Raw genomic sequence first — 21,731 nt, 5'->3', positions numbered from 1 at the left:
CATGGGACCTTCACTCTTACTGTGTCACTGTACTGACATCTAGTGGATATATTTGAAAATTACAGTTGTAAATTACCTGTGTTCAAAACAAATTCAAGGCAACAGTCTTACAGAGAACGCCTGTGGAGATGATACGTTTTATACATTTGAGCCTACATACACAGAACATTTTGCAATGTGTTAAGTAACAGGAAAATAGTCAATTTAACAGCTATTCTGAGGACCAATTAACTCAACTGGTGTTACTTAAACAATAAAAAGTTATTTTATATTAGTTTGAGAGTGTATTCAAATCTTTTGGTGTTACTTTAATTCTAAAAGTGTTACATTTAACACTGTCATATAGTGGATGTGGTTGTAATCTGAATAAAATAAAATAAAATAAAATAAAATAAAATAAAATAAAATAAAATAAAATAAAATAAAATAAAATTAAATTAAATTAAATAAAATTAAATTAAATTAAATTAAATTAAACACTTATTTTTACCAGCGAACTGTCCAGGGTGTACCCCGCTATCCCCCTATGTCAGCTGAGATCGGCACAGCTGCCCCCGCGACCCTCCAGTGGAGGACAAAGCGGTAGATGATGGATGGATTATCGTTGGTAAACTTGACGAAGGACAGTCGTGTTGTCTAATGACGGTGTGGTTCTTGAATGCAGCCCATTATGAGCGTCTGGGTGCAACAGTATATTGTGTCCCAGCGATGGTTGCTCAAGCGCGCTGTGGAGTGTGTCACAGTTTGAATGTGAACAGCTGAACGTTGTCGTGTTCATAGCAGCAAACTTGTAGTTCAAGTGTTTCAGGAAATGCAATTGCTAATGTTTTAGCCTAGTAAACGAGAGCAGCAGGCATGCTAGCTTAGCTTAGCTATCGTGTTCGCACTGTAACCAGGGAAACGCACACAAAGAGCTGATGCTCAGTTAATTCTGGTGCGCTTTGAGACGGTGAAACGATTGACTTGTTAAACAAACACTATGGAGAAAACATGCCCATCTTCTGCTGAGTAAGTGGTTTATTTCTTGCTCACGTGTTTGTTTAACTTTTGTTTAGTTTTTTTAACGATTTGCATTACGATCTTTTTCTTCTTCGTATTTAACGACTTTTGTCATATCTTCGTCTTCTTCTTCTTCATCATCATCATCATCATCCTCTACTTCTTCTTTGGTGTTTAATGGCAATTTACATCTGGTTTTTTTTGCCTCTTTTAACCTTGTTCTTGTTCTTGTACTATGGTGTTTTGGTGTTAAGCATCCCATATGTTGCATTACTGCCTTCTTCAACCTTCTCACACAAGGATATTTTGTATTAACTCCCTGTGCCTGCTTTGTTGTGGCCCTGAAACAGTGGAATGATCTGACTCTGCACATTACACAGGCCTCTTCCCTCTCTGTTTTTAAATCTAACTATCTATTATTAAATGTAATCTATTTTCCTTGGCCTTTGAGACTAACTTGTTAGTGTTATTTTATTTTTATTTAATTCATTTTATTAGTATTTAGTGTGTTTTATTGTATCCCTACTTTTAACCAAGTTGTATGTGTTTTTTTTGTGTGTGTTCTTTTTTGGCAGTTGGCATTAAACTACAGTGATGTATTAGAAGGCCACTCGTACTAACCCATTGTAGCTTATAGAAAGATATAATAATAATCAAATCAAACATAATTTATCTAATGGACAAATCTTAAAAGTTTTTTTTCTTTAGGTTATTTTCCCTTCCTATGGCACCCCTAACATCGAGTCCTAAAATGCTTTCCTCTATGTTTCTCCACTTTTCCCAAAATACCTTGCTTGATGAACCCTGTGAGCAGATGTCCTGAGATCAATGGAAGCTTGGATGAAGCTTCTCGCAGTGGTTCACATGTGTCGAGTTCTTCAAAAACAGGATACATTAAGAGGGATTTCATGATGATGTCTCCAGAGGAGAAGCTCAAACACTTTGACAGCCAAGCTCTGGTCCATGAAGACAACCAAGAGGTGCGTTCAAATGCAAGCATGTCATCTAGCCTTTGGTCTTTTTCATAACACGAATGAATCGTAGGAGGGTTGAAATTAGTTCTGACTAGTTACATGCACATTACTTTATGTTTATTAATCTAATTCTGGTTGTAATTGCACTCATGGTTCATCACCCTTTGGACCAGCTCTCCCTGATGTATGGGAGTGTGACCCTGCTCTTTTTTCTTTTCACTGCTGTGAATTTTGTGAGCTTCTTTTTTTTCCCTTCTTTATTGTCCATCCAGGGTACTGACAACGTTTCAGTGCAGTTTTTTATGTGTTCTTCCTCCTGCCCCTATAGTTCCTGTCATGTGTGTTCGTTCTCCACCATTTGCACATCAATGTTGTTGATTTTATTTTAGCATGCATCCTATTCTGTCCTTAACCAAAGCCTTTTGCACGCTTTTCACATTTTGTTCGGCATTTCTCGTCAGAAAGGGGTTCTTCTGATTCACAATTTTGACTAGGTGCCCTTTTTCATTGTAGTTGTTCTAAACACTGGAATGCCTTTACACATGTCTGTCCAAAAAGGTTAATTCTAGCTCACACATTGTAATACTCCAAACTAAGTTTTGACTGCACTTCTGGGGAAGAACAGGAAGATTGCAGATTATTCCATTTGTGAGCTAGAATAAACTTTTATCCTCTAATTGATTTTTAACATTATATTAATATTTTTTTTTCAGTTGAAAAGTGAGTGTATACATTTTTTTCTTATTTTACTTTTTATTAGTTTTTGTGTGAACAAGTACACATACATTCACAAAATAGCTTAAACCAACACACCTCTACATGACATTCAGTACACATGACTGAATTATGAATATATTATTTTATTGCAGTTATTTTCCACAATATTTTATCATTATTATTGTTCCAAAACATTCTGTATTTTTTTTATTGATGCATGGTACATTTGACTATGAAGAGATGCAACACTGACAGTCAATATTCATGTGCAATAACATATGTTTTGTTTGCAATCCTTGTCAATGTTATAACCTTTTTCCTCTACTGTCTTTGCTGCTGTAACACTGTACATTTCTTTGTTTTGGTGCTAAGGATTATCTTATTTTATCTTATTTTTACATTTTATTATATTTCTATATTTGCTCAGTTCGAAGCCTGCATCCAGGACCTGGTACGCTGTGTGGCTCTGACCAGGCTGGTACATGGGGATGGACATCTGAAACGAGCCCAAGCTCATGCCAGACTGGCTAAAGCATATTTCCAATTCAAAGGTAATTTTAGAAAAACATTACTGCAATTAAATTGTGTTTTGCCTCTTTCATACATTTGACAAATGACACTTCTTGTTGTGATAGATTAACTGTACCATATAGTGGTTTACATCAGTCACCTTTAATGTTAGGGATAGTTTGGAATTTTGGACATAAGACCTATTTTTCAACTCAGCCGCTGTGATGGAGACGTATGGAGACATTTTCAAGAAATTTCATTCAGTTCTTCTGGTTGCCAAGTTCGCTGATGCTATGGCTAGCGCAAGTCAATGGTAAAAGTTAGCATGGCATTAGAAACACTCATACCGACTCCACAGTGCGCCCGAGGCAAATCAATTGTAACGGCAGACTATCGATGTACATATCTGTGTTGATAGAATAATTTATTATTATAGAATAATAATTTGAAACAAAACTTACCTTGCATCGCATGAATTTTTGAGGGACTACTTACTCAGCAGCAGCGGAATCAGTCCGCCGCTGCCGGAAGTATGACGCGCTGCTGCTGCTGAGACATAAATCCTTCAAATTGCAAGGTTAGTTTTAATTTCAAACATTCTATCAACACAGACATGTACATCAATAGTCTGCCGTTACAATTGATTTGCCTCGGGTGCACTGTGGAGTCGGTATGAGTGTTTCTAATGCCATGCTAACTTTTACAAGTTTAAGGGCTGTATCGCCCTCAATATTGAGATTTTTCGAGGCCAGCAAAGGCTACCCAGAATGCATTGTGTGTTTTCACATAAGAAAGATGGCGTCGAAAGCAGCAAAGCGAGTGCGATACAAATTAAGTATTTTCTTTGTTAATAGAGATATAAAAAATTATGAAAACCATTGTATTATCTTAGTTTAGGCCCATATTATGGATTACTGACGTCATAGTTGCATAACATTTATTTTTATTTTATGATCTTTTGTCAATAGCCGGCCAGTGCGGACAAGCAGTTTCGCGTTATTCTGCCTCCCGCAGTCTGAAGACGTATCTGCATTTAAGGGGTGTCTCATTTCTAAGTGACAAAATAACCCTCAACACTTGGTTTTGAGGGCCAGTTAAGATAAGGGCTGAGCTTGAGGGTTAAGATTGAGGGTTAAGATAGTAATTGGAATTGGCCCGTACTCGACATAAAACGAAAAAAAAAAGTATGAGAGATAAAGTTTAAAAGTATACCAATGAACAGGAGCTACTGTAGAAGGCTGCACGCCGGTTGACGCATGCACCTTTTCTCTTCTCGTCTAGTAATCATAATGATGTTTATTTGTCCCCACAGGTTGGGGACTGCAGGCCCGGGAACATGCAGCCTCGGCCAGAGAGCTGCTCCCTCGCTGCTCTTCCATCTCCTCCCACAGAATTGAAAAACAAGATGTTCAGGCATGTCTCCTAAGCATAAACCTCACACAGGGAGGCGCTGCTCTGCTTACAACCAAATATCCTTTCAATTACACGTTTGACTGCAGTTCATGGGGTTGAACAATAGAAAAACAGCCAAAACAACAAGCTGAATAATGACCTTGACCCGTTTCTTACTCTTGATGAGGCAGAATCGTTTTTTCTGAAGGCAGAACAAGTTCTTAAAGATCTTCATCAACACAGTGCCATCAACCAGGAGGACGAGATGAAGACAGCACTGGACATCTCCTCTAGCCTGTGCAGGTTCAGTCGTAAAAACTATTTACTATAATACAGCTCATATTCATATTGGTAAATATAGCAATTTGATTTGTTGATTTTACTATTGCTTAAAGCGGACCTAGACCGGAAGTTCCAATTAATGCTGTTTTTTTAGTGTGTATCTGTGTCATTACCTTGTTTAAGAAGCCCTGGAGGTTCAAAACAAACAGTTCAGCCACTGCTGAGAACGCTGTGTTGTATTGTAATCTCGGGCTCAGCGAGATCTCTGAAAAAACCTGGTCCGGTTACGTAAACAACGGTTCTCCTGAACAGCAGATCCTCCTGCTCCGGGCACATCCAGTTGCGTACATTGAACCGCAGAAGATGAATAACGTCCGTTGTGGAGGTGTTTCACGAGGGACAGTGTCTTCTGACTCTGGGTCTGACTCCGGGTCAAAGTCATAAAAGGGACTGCGGCGGGGAGTCGTTAAAACAATGTTTTGATAATGAGTAGCAGTGCATCCACCGTTCCAGAGGGGGGAGCTACGGTTCTGAGAGCGGATGTGCTGAATATGTCACTTCCGGGTACTGGCTAATCACAAGACAGTTGGAAAGGCTCTACGCTGGCTGGCCAATCATAACACACTCTGTCTTCTGTGGGGGGGATTTATGTCTGAAATACCGTGGCTCAGGAGAGCGTCAGAAAAGACAGATTTCTATTGGCTCGTTTACAGCAACTAGGAGGTTTTTGACCATAAAAACAAGTTAATGTATGTAAGTAGACCTCCATAACTAACATATATGTGCAACAGGACCACTCTATGTGAGCTTTAACCAAAACATCTTGATGGCTATATTTTAACCTGAAGATACAATGACCAGTGGGCGGTTCTATGAAGTGAGATTAATGTGTTATTAGCAGGTGTGTTTCCTTATCACAAAGGTTTTTCTTGTTCAACCTGGCTAGATTACTATGGCAACTGAACATAAACCAAAATTGGCTATATACTGTATATAGTGTGTGTGTGTGTGTGTGTATGTATATATATATATATATATATATATATATATATGAAGCACCTCTTTGGACAGGGTTTCACCTTTCTTCTGAGATACAGTGGCCTTAGGTGCAAATACACCATCCAAGGTTCATCCAATTCAACTCAAACTAAATTTTTTTAAAGCACATTTAAAACAACCGGGGTTGACCCGGTACATCTGCTGTACACATTGAAAGCAAATCAGACGATAAAAATTAAATACAAAAGTGACTCAAACAGTGCTGCAATTACAATAGCTAGAATAAATAAAATACATCAACACAGTGCAATAAAAGAGAGTTAAAATGAGGTTTTATAATTGTATAATTTTGCCAGATTTCCATTTAAACTTGGTTAAAAGCCAGGGAGAAGAGGTTTGTCTTTAATAAGGATTTAAAAGCCTTGATCGATTCCCACAGAGCGGATGTGCGAGGGCAGGTTGTTCCAGAGCCTGGGGGCCGCTGCCACAAAGGCTCGGTCACCTTTCGTTTTTAACCTCGTTTTAGGGGTGACCAGTAGCAGCTGATTTGATGATCTCAGTGTTCTGGTAGGGGCGTGAATGCGGAGGAGCTCGGTCAAGTACTGGGGGTCTAGGCCATTAAGAGCTTTAAAAACAAACAGTAACATTTTAAAATATATTCTAAAAGCAACTGGGAGCCAGTGCAGCGAAGCAAGGACAGGGAATATGGGGTCACGCTTGTGTTTGCCAGTGAGGAGGCGAGCAGCTGCATTTTGTACCAGCTGCAGGCGGTGCAAGAGTTAGTGGTCCAGGCCGGCATACAACGAGTTGCAGTAATCCAGTCGTGAGTTGATAAAAGCATGGATTACAGTCTCGAAGTCTATGTGGCAGTTACCCTTTTACTTTTGATAAAATCCTTTAATGGAAAAAGCAATGTTTTTACAACTGAACTAACCTTTCGATCGAATTTCAGTCTGTCATCAAATATGACACCAAGATTTTTTACAGATGATCGGATGTTATATGTAAGGGTGTCTAGCAAGTCAGTTGGAAAATCTGCTTGACCACATCCAAACATTATAATTTCGGTCTTGGATTAGTTAATGTTCAGGAAATTTATAGTCATCCAAGATTTAACATCATGTATGCAATCGTGCAATGTCTGTATAGAATCATTGGTTTTTGATGCTAGAGGCAGGTAGATCTGAACGTCGTCAGCATAAAAATGAAAAGAAAGATTGTGATTCTTAAAAATTGACCCTGGTGGTAATATAAGCAGGAAAAGAATCGGCCCGAGGATGGACCCTGAAGGTGAGGTGAGAGGGGCTGAGGTTGAGGTGAATTCACCGAGCTGCACGGAAAAACTGCGATCGGCCAGTTAGGACTGGAACCATGAAAGAGCTGAGCCTGTAATGCCCACCCACTGCTCCAGTCCTGCCAGGGGGATCCCATGATCCACAGTGTAGAAAGCAGCAGTCAAATTGATAAGCACTAGCATAGCAGGGTTTCCTGTGTTACCATTAGTTACAGTTACCATTAAATCATTAAAAACTCTCAGCAGTGCTGTCTCAGTGCAATGGCATGGTTTAAAACCAGACTGAAACTTTTCATATATATCGTTGGCGACCGGGAACGATTGGATCTGAATAAAAAACACGTTTTCTCATATTTTGGACAGAAATGGTTTTGAGATTGGCCTGAAGTTAAACAGCACAGAGGGGTCGAGATTTTTCTTTTTAATAAGTGGCTGCACAACAGCGTGTTTGAGAGCGGTTGGAACACATCCGGTGCTGAGGCAGGAATCAAAACAAAAAAATGAGGGGCAAAAAAAGGAAAATCGGACTCTCCGCTGGAACGAGTGTGTCGCCACTCGCCAGACGGCTCAGGTTTTTGAACCTGCACTCGTTAGGTGTCCACCAGAGTGCAAGATCTTGACTGGGTGAGATGTTGTCTTCATTTGTGTAGCGCTTGTGTTGTGTCCCCCACCCCCGGCCTAAACACACACGCAAGCTCGTTCGCACGACAGGCACACACACATACACACATGCTTGGACACGCACAGCCACTGGAGAGAACAGCTGTTGTCACCATGTAGGCTAACGTTACAGGTGACTGGCCAGACACTCATCCTATAAACCAGCCTTTGAGCACCACGGACAGCGGCCGAACATCCGCAGTTACCTTACCGACCTCACCTATTCCATTCACAAAAACGGGCCGGTGACGGGTGTACCATCATCTGAGAGTGCAGGGAGACTGGCCAGCAGGATCACCATTTCGTGCACAGCTTCCTTAACCTCCTTGGTCGTGAACTTTACATGTTTGTGACACAAGTGTGCACGTGTTGATTGTCGATCGTTTTGTCGACAAAAAAGTCCCATCCCTACTGAATACCTCTTTGAAAAGACGAGAGGGGAGGCTGTCTGAGGGACAGTTTGTAGGTCGCAGATGACTAACTACATTGGCGCCATCCTCGATCTGTGTGTTAATCAACCACTTGAGCTGATGACCATATATGCAAGCTGATGCTATGAACCGTATATTAAGCAACATCATATGAATAATGGTGGCACGCATGAGTGCAGTGGCTTCTCTAGCTCCCTGAGCTATGCCCAATTTTGTTGGTTTTACAGCCAACTGCAAGTATACTGATTGTGTAAACAATCGTGCAAACAAACGGATTATACAGCCGAACAGTACTTATCGAGGAAAGGAACTGTTTGACAATAGGGGAAGGCAGGACTCTGCGTCTACATCAACAAAGGTTGGTGTACAAACTGCACATTGGTGGGAAGCCACTGCTCCGAGGCAATACAGCATGACTGTTAAGTGCCAGCTACACTGCCTCCGGAGTGTACGGCGGTGTTAGTCATGGTTGTTTACATTCCACCGGATGCTAAAGCTAACGATGCACTAGGAGAGCTGGCACAGGCACCTGGAGGCTTTTTACATGGTAGCTGGGGACTTCAACCACGTACAGCTGACAGACAGTCTGCCCAAGTTCCACCAGCACGTCACCATTCCTACATGAGGAGACAACACATTAGATCATGTTGTCCCCCCCCCCCCCGGCTGTCTCCATCATGCTGGTCCCTGCTTACCAGCCACTGCAGAGACACCACATCCTCCTACCAGTTAGGCTGACGCCGTACTGCATGACTGGTTCGAGTGCACAAACTGGTAGGTCTTCAGGGAAGGAGCTGATCATCAGGGGGACGTTGACCCGGAGGAGTACACATCAGCTGTCCTGGGCTACATCAGCAGGTGCGTGGAGGATGTCACAACAACCAGGACAGTGACAACGTACTCAAACCCTGGCTCAACAAAGAGGTCTGGTCTCTGCTCAAAGCCAGGGATGCAACGTTCAGGTCAGGTGATGCACTGGCTCTCAGGGCAGCTAGGAGGGAGCTGATTGCAGGGGTCCAGGATCACTTCTCCTACAATGACCCACAGAGCATGTGGAGGGGCATCAAATGCATCACGGACTACAACACCAAAGATGCACAGTTCCTCCAGGACCCCTCTCTGCCCGATGCTCTAAATAGGTTATACACTCGCTTCAAGAACCCCAGAACCTCCACCAGCACCAGACTCACCCCTACACCAGGAGAAATGCACCTCAGTGTGACCACGGCAGAGATGAGGATTACCGTCAGGAGAATTAACCCCACGCAAAGCTGCCGGTCCTGATAACATCTCTGGGTGCTGAAAAGCTGTGCTGACCAACTGTTGGAGGTGTTCACAGACATCTTCAACACCTCCCTCAAGGCGGATTTCCACTGGACACATCACAGTGTCGCCGTTGCAAATAGCTTCCATTCTAATCAATGAGAGCATTTCCACTGGGAGCGCTGCAGAGTTGTTTTTGGAAGTTTTTAATTGATTCAGAATCTTAAGATAAGACTCACAATTTTTAGAAAAATCTATTTTTTTAGACCTATTGATTATTCACTGATCTACACATCTGTCGAAGTTCTTTTGATTTGTGATATTTTCAAATTGTTCAGTAGGGATGCAACGGTATTCGGACACTTGCTGTACAGTGCCACCCAGTGCAAGCCTCTCATTTTCGTCCTCATCACCCGTCTTTTTCACTTGCAGCAGCATGGTGTATTTGTAGTTTCTTGGATACAGTTTATTTTTAGTGGATCACACTAAACTTTATTTATTTTTAATTTGTGTGGTTTTATGTTAAATAAATAATTTGCTGTTTAATTTGATTTGATAGTGCACCATTGTTTAAATAAAGTTTGTGGTGTGATTATATCTGTGCTTTTAATCATTTTTACAATGCAGTATTGCCTTTGCTTGTCTGAGCAGTTTTATATTAAGATATCGAAACCGTACCGTTACCGTGGCCCCAAAACCGTGATGCCTACCGATCCGTGGGAAAACTGTACTGTTGCATCCCTATTGTTAACTGCTAAAAATGATGTGTGCCTCTATGTGATCTTGCAGAGTGTGATGAAGAAAACCTGGGTTAATTAAGCAAGTTTATACCCATTGTGATATCTCTGACTGAGGTTTTGGGTTTTGTTGAACCAGCTCAGTTACAGAAAGCCTGTTGAACATGCTTCATATTATAGCCCTCAGTATGACTGAGAACCTTTAAGAAATAGCTGAGTTAAATCAGGTTTGGCCACAAGATGGCAATAGACATTTGCATGGAATTACCTTTCACTTTGTTTAAAGGTCCCATGGCTTGAAAAGATTTTTTAACATTAATATGAGTTCCCCTCGTCGGTAAATGTTGACTCTCTGTCCACCCAGTGTGATGTTAAACTAAGCATAGACCACAGACATTTACATGTCGGAGCTCCAAATGTCCGTTATAAAGCTGATTGTCTGCACGTCTTTCAGCATACACGAAATGTGTTGCCTATAATTTAGGTAGCGCAGTTTTGAGAGATATATACATATACATACAGGGTTTCCTCTACATGTAATTGATTGTGGCGCATCGCAATCGCAAAATAAAAGCCACCACACCTTTTTTATTTTTAACCTTGTTTTCATGTTGTTTTGTGTTTATATTAATGTAAATTATTGTATGAAATGTGATTTTGGCACAAAACGGTGTTTTTCGTGAAATGTGACGCTCTGCTGCAAATAGCCTACTCTTATTTTGAAAAGCCAACACCGGACTTACCACCTGCCTGTCTGCGCCGCACGAAAGGCGAGAAAAGGGTGAAAGATATGTACCTAAGCTAGGTTATATGTGATACAGTTTTGTTTACAACATATTGCCTACACAAAAATAAGTAAATGAACTAATGGCCAAGACCGCAAACCTCACTCGCTCAATCGCTCTCTCTCTCTCTTGCCCCGTGCCAATAAGACTTTACGCTCTCTGAGCATACAGGTTTAAACAAACACTCATCATTTAATGATGAGTGCTGATCAAGAGTTTTGTGCAAGCAATTTAAGGTCCCGACGCTTGTCCCAAATATGACAGGCTTCATTCAGTGATTGAAACAAATATATTAACATTAATGAAACGTTTATATGCAGGCCGCGGCCACTCGCAAAGCAGACAGCTGTGCCGCGGGTGTGTTTTTCCACATTCACAGGGTTTCCCCCAGTGCATTATAAGCCTGGCCAGGCTTAGCGTTGCTTGTTTATTTATTTTAAATAGATTTTTCATATACCACAGATTTTTCTAAACCGGGGAACAAGGGCGCAGCGCCCAGGTGCCGATTGAAACACATTTCACACCATCAAATGCGTTATTATTACTGTTACATTGTTCTTGTCAATAAATATGTTATATTTAGGGATGCACCGATAATTCTGCGGCCGAAACACAGCGAGTTCCCTGTGGAACAGCACCTATTAAATGCTGGAAAGTCTCTTTGCGCAAAAGCGAAATTTGGCTGCATACTGCGCAGATTATGAACTCCTTGCGACATTTACTTCACACCAGAGAACATTCTCTCTCTTTGAGCAGTTAACGAAAGAGATCAGCTCATCTGATGAATCCGTTATTCCCTTATTCCGCATCCTGACTGTCCTCGATCCTCATCATAAAGATCATTATTTGTATCTGGGGATAAAACACGTATTATTATTATTATTCATTACATTTCTAGAGTGCTTTTCGAGACACCCAAATCGCTTTACAAATTGGCCATTATTAATTAACACATTCTCACTGGTGGTGGTAAGCTACGTGTAGCCAAAGCTGCTCTGGAGCAGACTGACGGAAGCGTGGCTGCCAATGTGCGCCAAACAGCCCCTCCGACCTCCACGATCATTCATACATACATTCATTGCATGTTTTTTCGAAGGTATAGAAATTATCCAATCTGCTTTGGATATGGAGAAGCGCAGGAGTGGTGAACAGTGCAGGAGAGGGAGAAGAGAACAGCGCAGGGGCGGTACGCAGAAATAAAAGGGGCGTCGGTCCACCAGATGAGGCAGATGAGGGGCACTACCACTTTTTTATCTATGTTGATTTATTTTACTTTTAAATGTGACCATTGCATGGCAAGATTCACTTGCCAATTACTTAATTAATATTTAACTTAAGTGAAAATAAATTGAAATGGTGTCTTTTTGTAAGACTCTATAGTTGGTGTTTAAGTATTGTTAATAAATGTCTTAGTAAGTAATAAATAACAATAACAAAACATTTTCTTTTACAACGACATAACGTTAGCTTGGGTAATGGCCAGGTAATTGTTTATTTAAAGATGTTTAATTGGCTGTGTTCAGTAGACTAGTTTAGTTATTTAACTTATCTTTATTTGTTGTTGTTTTGGCCCAGTGATACTGCATGATCCTGTCTGTCCAATATTTTTTTTCAATTCATGTACCGGAAACCCCTAATTACCATTTAAAAAACATTCAGTTTGAAATAGTCAGAATTTCACATTTTCAAACTTCCTTCTTTCAGAGTCTCGTTCACTCGCGCTGTTTGACGCTGAAGGCGGCGAGCAGAGCAGTGCAGAGTGCGCAGCTACGCTCGTGTCTCTGCTCCTGAGTGTATCCAATCATGCAGCACTGTGTATTTTAATACATTTTGACGGACTGAAGCGTACCGAAATACTGTTTTTTGCCGTTGCGTATTGAGCCGAACAGGTAAAATACCGAATACCGTTGCACCCCTAATATTTATGTATATGTATAAATATATATATATGTATATATATAGATATAGATATAGATATATATACATATATATCTATATCTATATCTATAGATATAGATATAGATATCTATATCTATATATGTGTGTATATATATATATAGATGTGTATACACAATGTGACCTATTTCCTGTACAATGCGATTTGAAAAACAAACAGAAATCTTTCAGGGAGGTGCAGTTAAAATAAACAACTGAGATAATGTGGTTGCATAAGTGTGCACACCCTTTTATAACTGGGGAATTGACTGTGTTCAGATATAACCAATTACATGTTAAACTGGAGTCAGCACACACCTGTCACCAATTAAAGTGCCTCTGATCAACCCAAAATAAAGTTCAGCTGTTCGAGTAGGCTTTTCCTGACATTTTTATAGTCACATCTTCCAGCACAAGCCATGATCTGCAGAGAGCTTCCAAAGCATCAGAGGGATCTCAGTATTCAAAGATATCAGTCAGGAGAAGGCTACAAAAGAATTTCCGAGGAATTAAATATATCATGGAACACAGTGAAGACCGTCATCACCAAGTGGAGAAAATATGGCACAACAGCGACATTACCAAGAACAGGACGTCCGTCCAAAATTGATGATAAGACGAGAAGAAAACTAGTCAGGAGGCTGCCAAGAGGCCGACAGCAACACTGAAGGAGCTGCAGGAATTTCTGGCAAGTACTGGCTGTGTAGTACATGTGACAACAATCTCCCGGCTTCTTCATAATGTCTGGGCTATGGGGTAGGGTGGCAAGTCGGAAGCCTTAACTTGCAAAGAAAAATATCCAAGCCCGGCTTAATTTTGCAAAAAGACATCTGAAATCTCCTAAATGTATGTGGGAAAATGTGTTATGGTCTGATGAAACCAAGGTTGAACTTTTTGGACATAATTCCACAATTTGGCGCAAAATCAACACTGCTCATCACCAAAAGAACACCATATCTACAGTGAAGCATGTATGAGATAATATCAAATCTCCAGAGGACAAACTTACTCCATGGATTGGAGATCCACTCTATCTGGCTGATGGTGAACCCAGAATGCCCCTTGGTTGGGTTGAGATGGAACTGAGTCTACAGAATAAAACCTGGCTGCTGGTTGTGGTGGTGCTGAATTCCAAGACCCTTGCATTTCCTGCTTTGCTGGGATTGGACTTTGTCTTCTTCACAGGAATGCAGATTGATGTTGCAGGAGGAGTATACTGGTTCCAAGAAAATAAAAAAACAGTTTTCCTTCTGTGTAGAGTCCTCTAAAACAACTATGTTGTTTTCTTTTCGGTGGTAGCTCCATCGGACACTGCACTGTTCCCTACACTGACCACTTTGGAGGACTCAGACTTGTTCCAGAAGGCAATCCAGGAGTCTCATCTGGAGGACCACAGGAAACCCCAGTTTAAGACCCTTTATTCAACAACTCTTATGTTTGTACAACAAAAGTGGGACGCACAAAGCTATTGAAACATGAAGTAATTGAACCCTCTTGCTCTGCAACTTCCCAGTCCCCACCAACGTGAAGGCCTTGCAGAGGTTCCTGGGCATTGCAGGGTGGTATCATCGGTTTGTTCATAACCCGCTACAATATATATATGTATATTAGGGCTGTAACGATATGCGTATCGAAATTGCGATACTCAGAGCCACGAACCTGTCTCATGGCGTGATAAAACAGAATCGGGAAACGCCCTTTCTAACTCCCAGTTATTTTTCCAGTCAGCCACATGATATGAGCTGTTAGTGCTACCAAACTTATTTTTATTAGTGGTGTCAAATTATCGCGTTAATTGTGATTAATTAATTACAGTCATCATTAATGCATTATGTTTTTAATCGCGTTAATCTCTTCTTTACTGATGTCCTGTACTGGGGGCAGTGTCACACGCAGTGACAACAACATCATAAAACCATATCTAACTTTAACAAACACAGAAAGGTCAGAAACTCAGCTAAAAGCTCATATAAACCATTCTCATGTTCACCAAACACAGTTAAAACACAGATGGATCAAACCCGCAGGAGGTGAAAAAAACATTTAAAAGCAGCACCGGAGCGTCAGCGTGATTATGTAAACAGCGGAGAATTTACAGATTCTAACGGTACCATTTTTATCACTCTATGAACAAGATTCACGGATCCAGCCCCAAAATAAGAGATAAACAATAACTGACTTTCAAGAAATACAAGCAGAAATGTTGTCTTACCTTTGCATTTCCACCGGAACAAAACTGCTTCTCATGTAGAACTTTGTTACAGAAAAGAGAGAAATCTTTGGTTATTTATTTATTTATGTTCAAATCTGTTCACAGTGTTCCAAAATATGTGTTATTAAATATTACATTAAGTTGCTATATAAGTAAATGTTGTTTAAATTTTATGTTTTTTAAATTTAAAAAAAATTGTGGAATCTATCGAACCATGGGTCAAAAATCCATCCATTATCTGCCACTTTATCCTCCACCGGACGGTCGCGGGGGGTGCTATCTCAGTCGACAGAGGGTGATAGGCGATGTACACCTTGGACAATTCACCAGTCCATCGCAGGGCCACGGTCAATTTAGAGTGACCAATTTACCTAATCCCCATATTGCATGTTTTTGGACTGTGGGAGGTAGCCGGAGAAACCCATGCATACATGGGGAGAACATGCAAACTCCTTGTAGAAAGGCCCTTGTTCCAACCAGGGCTCGAACCTGGGTCTTCTTACTGCAAAGGCAACAGCGATAACCACTAGACCAACTGTGTGGAAAGCAAGGTTCATCCTGGACAGGTGGCCAGTCCAACGTACATAGACAAATAACCACACTCACAGTCAATTTAGAGTGTCCAGTTAACCCTGCATGTTTTTGGACTGTGGGAGGAAACTGAAGGAGAGCAAACTCCACACAGAATGGCCCTCAGTCAAACCAGGTTTCAAACCAGTGACTGTCTTGCTGGTATGCAACAATGTTTGCCACAGTATGTTTAAGTTTGGCAGATAACATTCAGAACTGCAAACATGGCAGCTTTTGTAAAATTTAAGTTTTCTGTATATTCCTTTGGATTTCATCTGTGTTTGGGAATTTGGACAACAGTGAAGAAGGCCCTGGAGTCTGTGATGAGTTAAGCTGAAGGAATTTGTTTGAAAATACATGGCCAAGGAGAACACAGGCATCATGAAGACAGGCATGTACACAGCCTGATGCTACCTGCTCTCAGCTCCAACATTATAGAATGTTTTGATTTGCGCCAGGCTCTTATTGGCTTCTTACTGCTAAGGAATGAACACAATAGCATTCTCTTGGTGCCAACCTTGAAACTAGCTCCATCTGTACAATAACACGTTCACCTAACAACTGAATTTTCACTTATGAAACCCTAAACAATGGTCGCTGTAGGCAGGCCTCGTCACTTCCCATTTTTAAGTCTCTCTTAAAAAGTCTCACTCTTCGCTTTTTCATTCACCTCCATGTGAGTTTGTGCAGTGTATGTTTTTGCCTCTCACCTGTTATGTCTGTTGTGCTGTTTGTGTTTTATAAATGTTTGCTTCGTTACTGTTCAGAACTTTGGTCAATAGTGTTTTTAAATGTCCTTTATAAATAAATAAATTGGATTGGATTATAACAATGACTCTGTTTATAATAAATCATATTTTAGGATTTTCGCTCACAATCTGCCATGACCTGCTTCATGTACACAATGAAGCCGCTAAAAGAACAAAAACAATGTGTGATTTACTTACTTTTTATTCATTTTATCAACCTTTATTTAACCAGATAAAGTCCCATTGAGATCAAGATCTCTTTTACAAGGGCGACCTGGTCATGAGGTCAGCAGCACATGTCATAATACAAGTTCAAAAGACTGATTACAAACAATAAATTAAAATAGGCAATCATTTGTTTGGAAATTTAAAAGTGGAGTCGATGAGATCGCAGTAACAATTAAAAATTGAAAACTACTTTCCAGAACTTCTTAGGATTGTGCAGATTTAGTCATTTCTGAAATTTAAAACTCTGGCTTGGCACATTTATTCATTTATTTACATTTATTCTGCAGCAATCAAAAATTGAGCCAATAATTTCTGTACTCCTTATGGGGTAAAGTAATGAAAATGCCAGAAATATTACTCAGTAACGTGTAACAGAACTGCATGTGGATATGATTTCCACAAAGGTATTTATATTCTAGGCACTGAATTTATTGGATTGCAATTCCTTTAAAACCTCAGAATTTATGTCGTCATTAAAAGCCACTAAAATCTCACAGTTTTAGTGAAGTGATGCAAATAAGTGCATTCTTTTACAATATGTTTTCATTACTTTTAAAAAAAAAAGGGGGGGGGGGGGATATTGTAAATAAAGGTTGGTCTTATTAGCAGATAAGGTGAGCCACACACACAGGAATGTGTATTTGATGCTGTCTTGGTCTGTTCCAGAGAGTCAGAGATTGTTGACATGAACTGTGTATTACTGTGTAATTGAAAAAATGTGCAGACTCTGGCTGGTGTGTAAGCTCACTGAATCACTTTTGTTTTGCGATAGATTTGGCGTGCCTCTAAAGCTCAGTCAGTCAACACTTTTGTGATGGAGGGGAATGTTCCCACCAAAGCTTTGAACAATAAAAAGCTCAGTTCTCTTCTATAGCCTGTTCCAGATATTCTAGGTGTGCTCCAACAGCAAAATCAGCCAGATGGCTTTTTTTCTTGTTAAGCAGGCAACATTCATCAGGTGTGAATTGATCAACTCAGCGTGGTTGTTAAAATGTAGTTATTGTCTTTGTCTCTTAATAACTTCTCTCATAAGTCTACATTTGGTTTTGACATTTAAGCATTTTCTTTACCTTGAGCTTTTTTTGAGTTTGTGCTCTTGTATAGAACTAAACATTGACCCTGTTGTTGTGTAATTCCATAGGATACAGTAGCTAAAACCAGTATTGTTCTCATAAATTTCTCATTATAGTCCAATTAATCTTAATCATCTAATTTCATAACTTGCTTCCAAAGATGGCTGACAAAAAATCTTGACAGTTGTTGTAGACAGCCATGCCTAAGAGACTGATCTGCCTGAGACACAGTAAAAAGACTCATCAAGGAAAATGTCATGAGTTAAAAAATGCTAGAAACATTTTCCAAAACAGGCTATTTGTTGTGTTTGGGTTGGCCTCATGTAGTGAAAACCCAGAGAAAACTTGAGTCAACCATGTTCTGGAAACGTTTACAAATGGAGCAGTGTGGATTACTTGGCAACACATGTGCAAATCCTAAAGTGTAATTTCCCTGCCTTGTGGAATCTTGGTAGACTTCGGTGGGATGTGACATATTAGCATTGTCCCAGGAGGGGCAGAAGGATGCAGAGTGAATAAGAGGATAGAGGACCATTGTATCTGTGTGACTATGCAGGCAGAGGTGTAGGACTCAAGTCATGAAATCAGATGATTAAGAGTCATTGCACGAGAAAACCAGGCAGAGGTGGGAAGATGGGGGTCAGCCAAATCGGCCCATACTTTGTATGTGAGATAGGTATGTGGAACTATGAACAGCCATATAATTAAAACCCTCCAGCTATTTTTCGTTATGGAGATCTGGGACCCCCCTCCGAGACCCTCCGAAATCAGGTTATTTACGGCTGAAAAATACTGAAGTTTTGATGGCTACCGTTAGAATTCTGATAAAGATATAGATATAAGTTTTATATTTCCACATAGCATAGGTTTCATTGTTTTACAGACCAAAAGTTGAAGAGGAAGCGTTGAAGTTAAGAGAGTGTGCTAGGGCGTTACCGGAACCAATGAAAGCAGAATTGTCATCCCTATGAATTTTAGTCATTTTCAAGGCGCATTATCTGCCCTGGGCAGTGGCTTTGGAGAATGGTTTTACTGTTGCTGGAGAGAGGAACATCTACTGATTCAAAAACAAGCGTCATAAATTTGGGCCACACATAACGCGGGCCGTGACTGGGGGGTTTGGACTATAGTAAATCTAGTAATGACGTCTCGCTACAGGGTAAGTTAGGCCCAGTTTTTTGTGACAATGTGTGAAAATCATTAAACAATTGTTTTAAAAAGTCTAATTAATTAGTAGTATTGATTTGGGCTCTACATGTGGGATATAACGATACTTAAAATGAATTAATTGGTTAAAATATAGATATATATAAAGCAACTGTCCATAAAATCCTCCTAATATGTCACAGAGACTCAGGAATAATGTTCATATAACAAACTGAACTCACCAACAACAACAGAACAGACAAAATATTTGCATAAAAAAAAATATTTTGCAAACTGCAAATCATGTTTTGGCATGCGGCGCCACCTACCGCCGTACCAATCATTACAGTCAGTAGAGTCTCAGGTGCCGAGCAACCACGGGTTGCCAGTTACGTCAGAAAACGAAACCTAAAAGACCTCGATATTTTGAATTTGAGTCTAGTTTCCCTACATTTTTGTGGTTTCTAGCTACACGCTGAGAAACTAAGACAACGAATCGAGCTCCAGTCACTGGTGATTCAAAGTATGGTTCCGAGTGAAATGCCATTATGTACAAATTACCTCTGCTTCCATGTGGCATGTGTGTTAAACAGAAGCTCCGAGTCCTGGTAACACTTTATGGGGGTCTTTATGGGGATTTTGGGGGGTTTGGACTATAGCAAATCTAGTAATGACGTCTCGCTACAGGGTAAGTTAGGCCCAGTTTTTTTGTGTTGATGTGTGAAAATTACTAAACAATTGACGAAGAAGCTTTAATGAATTAGGAATGTTGATTTGGGCTATACATGGGGGATATGGGGATACCTGTAAATGATTTAGGCTAATTTTACACATTTTATTGATGTTCTCTTAGCTGCAGACAGCTATAAAGTTCCCTGCTAAATTATTGTGTACATTTACTTTGAGGTAGATGATAAAAAGGCTCTGCATGTGGGTTACCAGGACTCGGAGCTTCCGTTTAATACACATGCCACATGGAAGCAGAGGTAATTTGTACAAAATGGCATTTCACTCGTAAACAAGATAACATAAATGGTAAAGAACAATAGGAAATCATGTTCGAAATACGGGTACTTGTACTTTTCTTGATCAATTAAGAGCAGTACAGATATACTAGTTATAGGCATTTACTATAGTATACAGATGGTGTTCATTTATCACCATACTTTGAATCACCAGTGACTGGAGCTCGATTCGTTGTCTTAGTTTCTCAGCGTGTAGCTAGAAACCACAAAAATGTTGGGAAACTAGACTCAAATTCAAAACACAGAGGTCTTTTAGGATTTCGTTTTCTGACGTAACTGGCAGGTTGCTCGGCACCTGAGACTCTACTGACTGTAATGATTGGTACGGCGGTAGGTGGCCCCACATGCCAAAACATGATTTGCAGTCTGCAAAATATTTTTTTTTATGCATATTTAGTCTGTACTGTTGCTGTTGGTGAGTTCAGTATGTTATATGAACATTATTCCTGAGTCTCTGTGACATATTAGGAGGATTTTATGGACAGTTGCTTTAGATTTATTACATAATGCACCTTTAATGGAAAAAATTGTATGGGTGACCCCAAACTTTTGAACGCTAGTGCATTTTGCAATAAATAAGACTGGCTACAAGCTACAAGCTCCAAACTCCCGAGGCATGCAATGTCTGACCCAAATTAATTACATTTTAACCAATTAATTCATTTTAAGTATCGTTATATCCCACATGTAGAGCCCAAATCAATACTACTAATTAATTAGACTTTTTAAAACATTTGTTTAATGATTTTCACACATTGTCACAAAAAACTGGGCCTAACTTACCCTGTAGCGAGACGCCATTACTAGATTTACTATAGTCCAAACCCCCCAAAATCCCCATAAAGACTCCCCAGTCACGGCCCGCGTTATGTGTGGCCCAAATTTACGATGCTTGTTTTTGAATCAGTAGATGTTCCTCTCTCCAGCAACAGTAAAACCATTCTCCCAGGGCAGATAATGCGCCTTGAAAATGACTAAAATTCATAGGGATGAACATTCTGCTTTCATTGGTTCCGGTAACGCCCTAGCACACCCTCTTAACTTCAACGCTTCCTCTTCAACTCTTGGTCTGTAAAACAATGAAACCTATGCTATGTGGAAATATAAAACTTATATCTATATCTTTATCAGAATTCTAACGGTAGCCATCAAAACTTCAGTATTTTTCAGCCGTAAATAGCCTGATTTCGGAGGGTCTCGGAGGGGGGTCCCAGATCTCCATAACGAAAAATAGCTGGAGGGTTTTAATTATATGGCTGTTCATAGTTCCAAATACATATCTCACATACAAAGTATGGGCCGATTTGGCTGACCCCCATCTTCCCACCTCTGCCTGGTTTTGCCTGGTTTTCTCGTGCAATGACTCTTAGGATTAATTGGACTATAATGAGAAATTAATGACAATAATACTGGTATTAGCTACTGTATCCTATGGAATTACACAACAACAGGGTCAATGTTTAGTTCTATACGAGAGCATGCTGGAATATACCAAACGCTTTGCTTTAGTTGCCACTTGCTGCCATAAAAGGTCCTAAGTGGCTGCCTTGTGGGTGGGGTCCCTCCTACTATCACCATAGCATATTAGGATATGTCGATCTGTGGGTAAATTCAAATAAATGAGCATCCACTGTGGGTTTTTTTGTTATCTGTGCAGTTCACATTTTTAATGCTGAACGAGAAATACCCAATCTCCCATGTGTCCGGGGATGGATGAAATTATGTTAATACAGACATCCTCTAGTCGCTT

At 40.2% G+C, this 21,731-nt stretch overlaps 1 protein-coding gene across 1 annotated transcript in view; it reads left to right on the top strand.

Annotated features, from left to right (window-relative positions):
- Positions 1–1,796: 1,796 nt before the first annotated feature.
- Positions 1,797–21,731, top strand: part of ttc23 (tetratricopeptide repeat domain 23) — a gene marked incomplete at its 5' end in the record, with an annotated part of 29,387 nt that continues 9,452 nt past the window's right edge. The window contains 4 exons of the mRNA XM_083894287.1: positions 1,797–1,979; positions 3,118–3,241; positions 4,513–4,669; positions 4,770–4,895. Of these exons, the coding sequence (XP_083750413.1) occupies positions 1,797–1,979; positions 3,118–3,241; positions 4,513–4,669; positions 4,770–4,895 (590 nt within the window). The remainder of the gene's footprint in view (positions 1,980–3,117; positions 3,242–4,512; positions 4,670–4,769; positions 4,896–21,731) is intronic.

The sequence above is a fragment of the Microchirus variegatus genome (genome assembly GCF_963457635.1).
Source record: "Microchirus variegatus genome assembly, chromosome: 8".
NCBI lineage: Eukaryota > Metazoa > Chordata > Actinopteri > Pleuronectiformes > Soleidae > Microchirus > Microchirus variegatus.
This window is presented reverse-complemented; position numbering and strand designations above follow the sequence as displayed.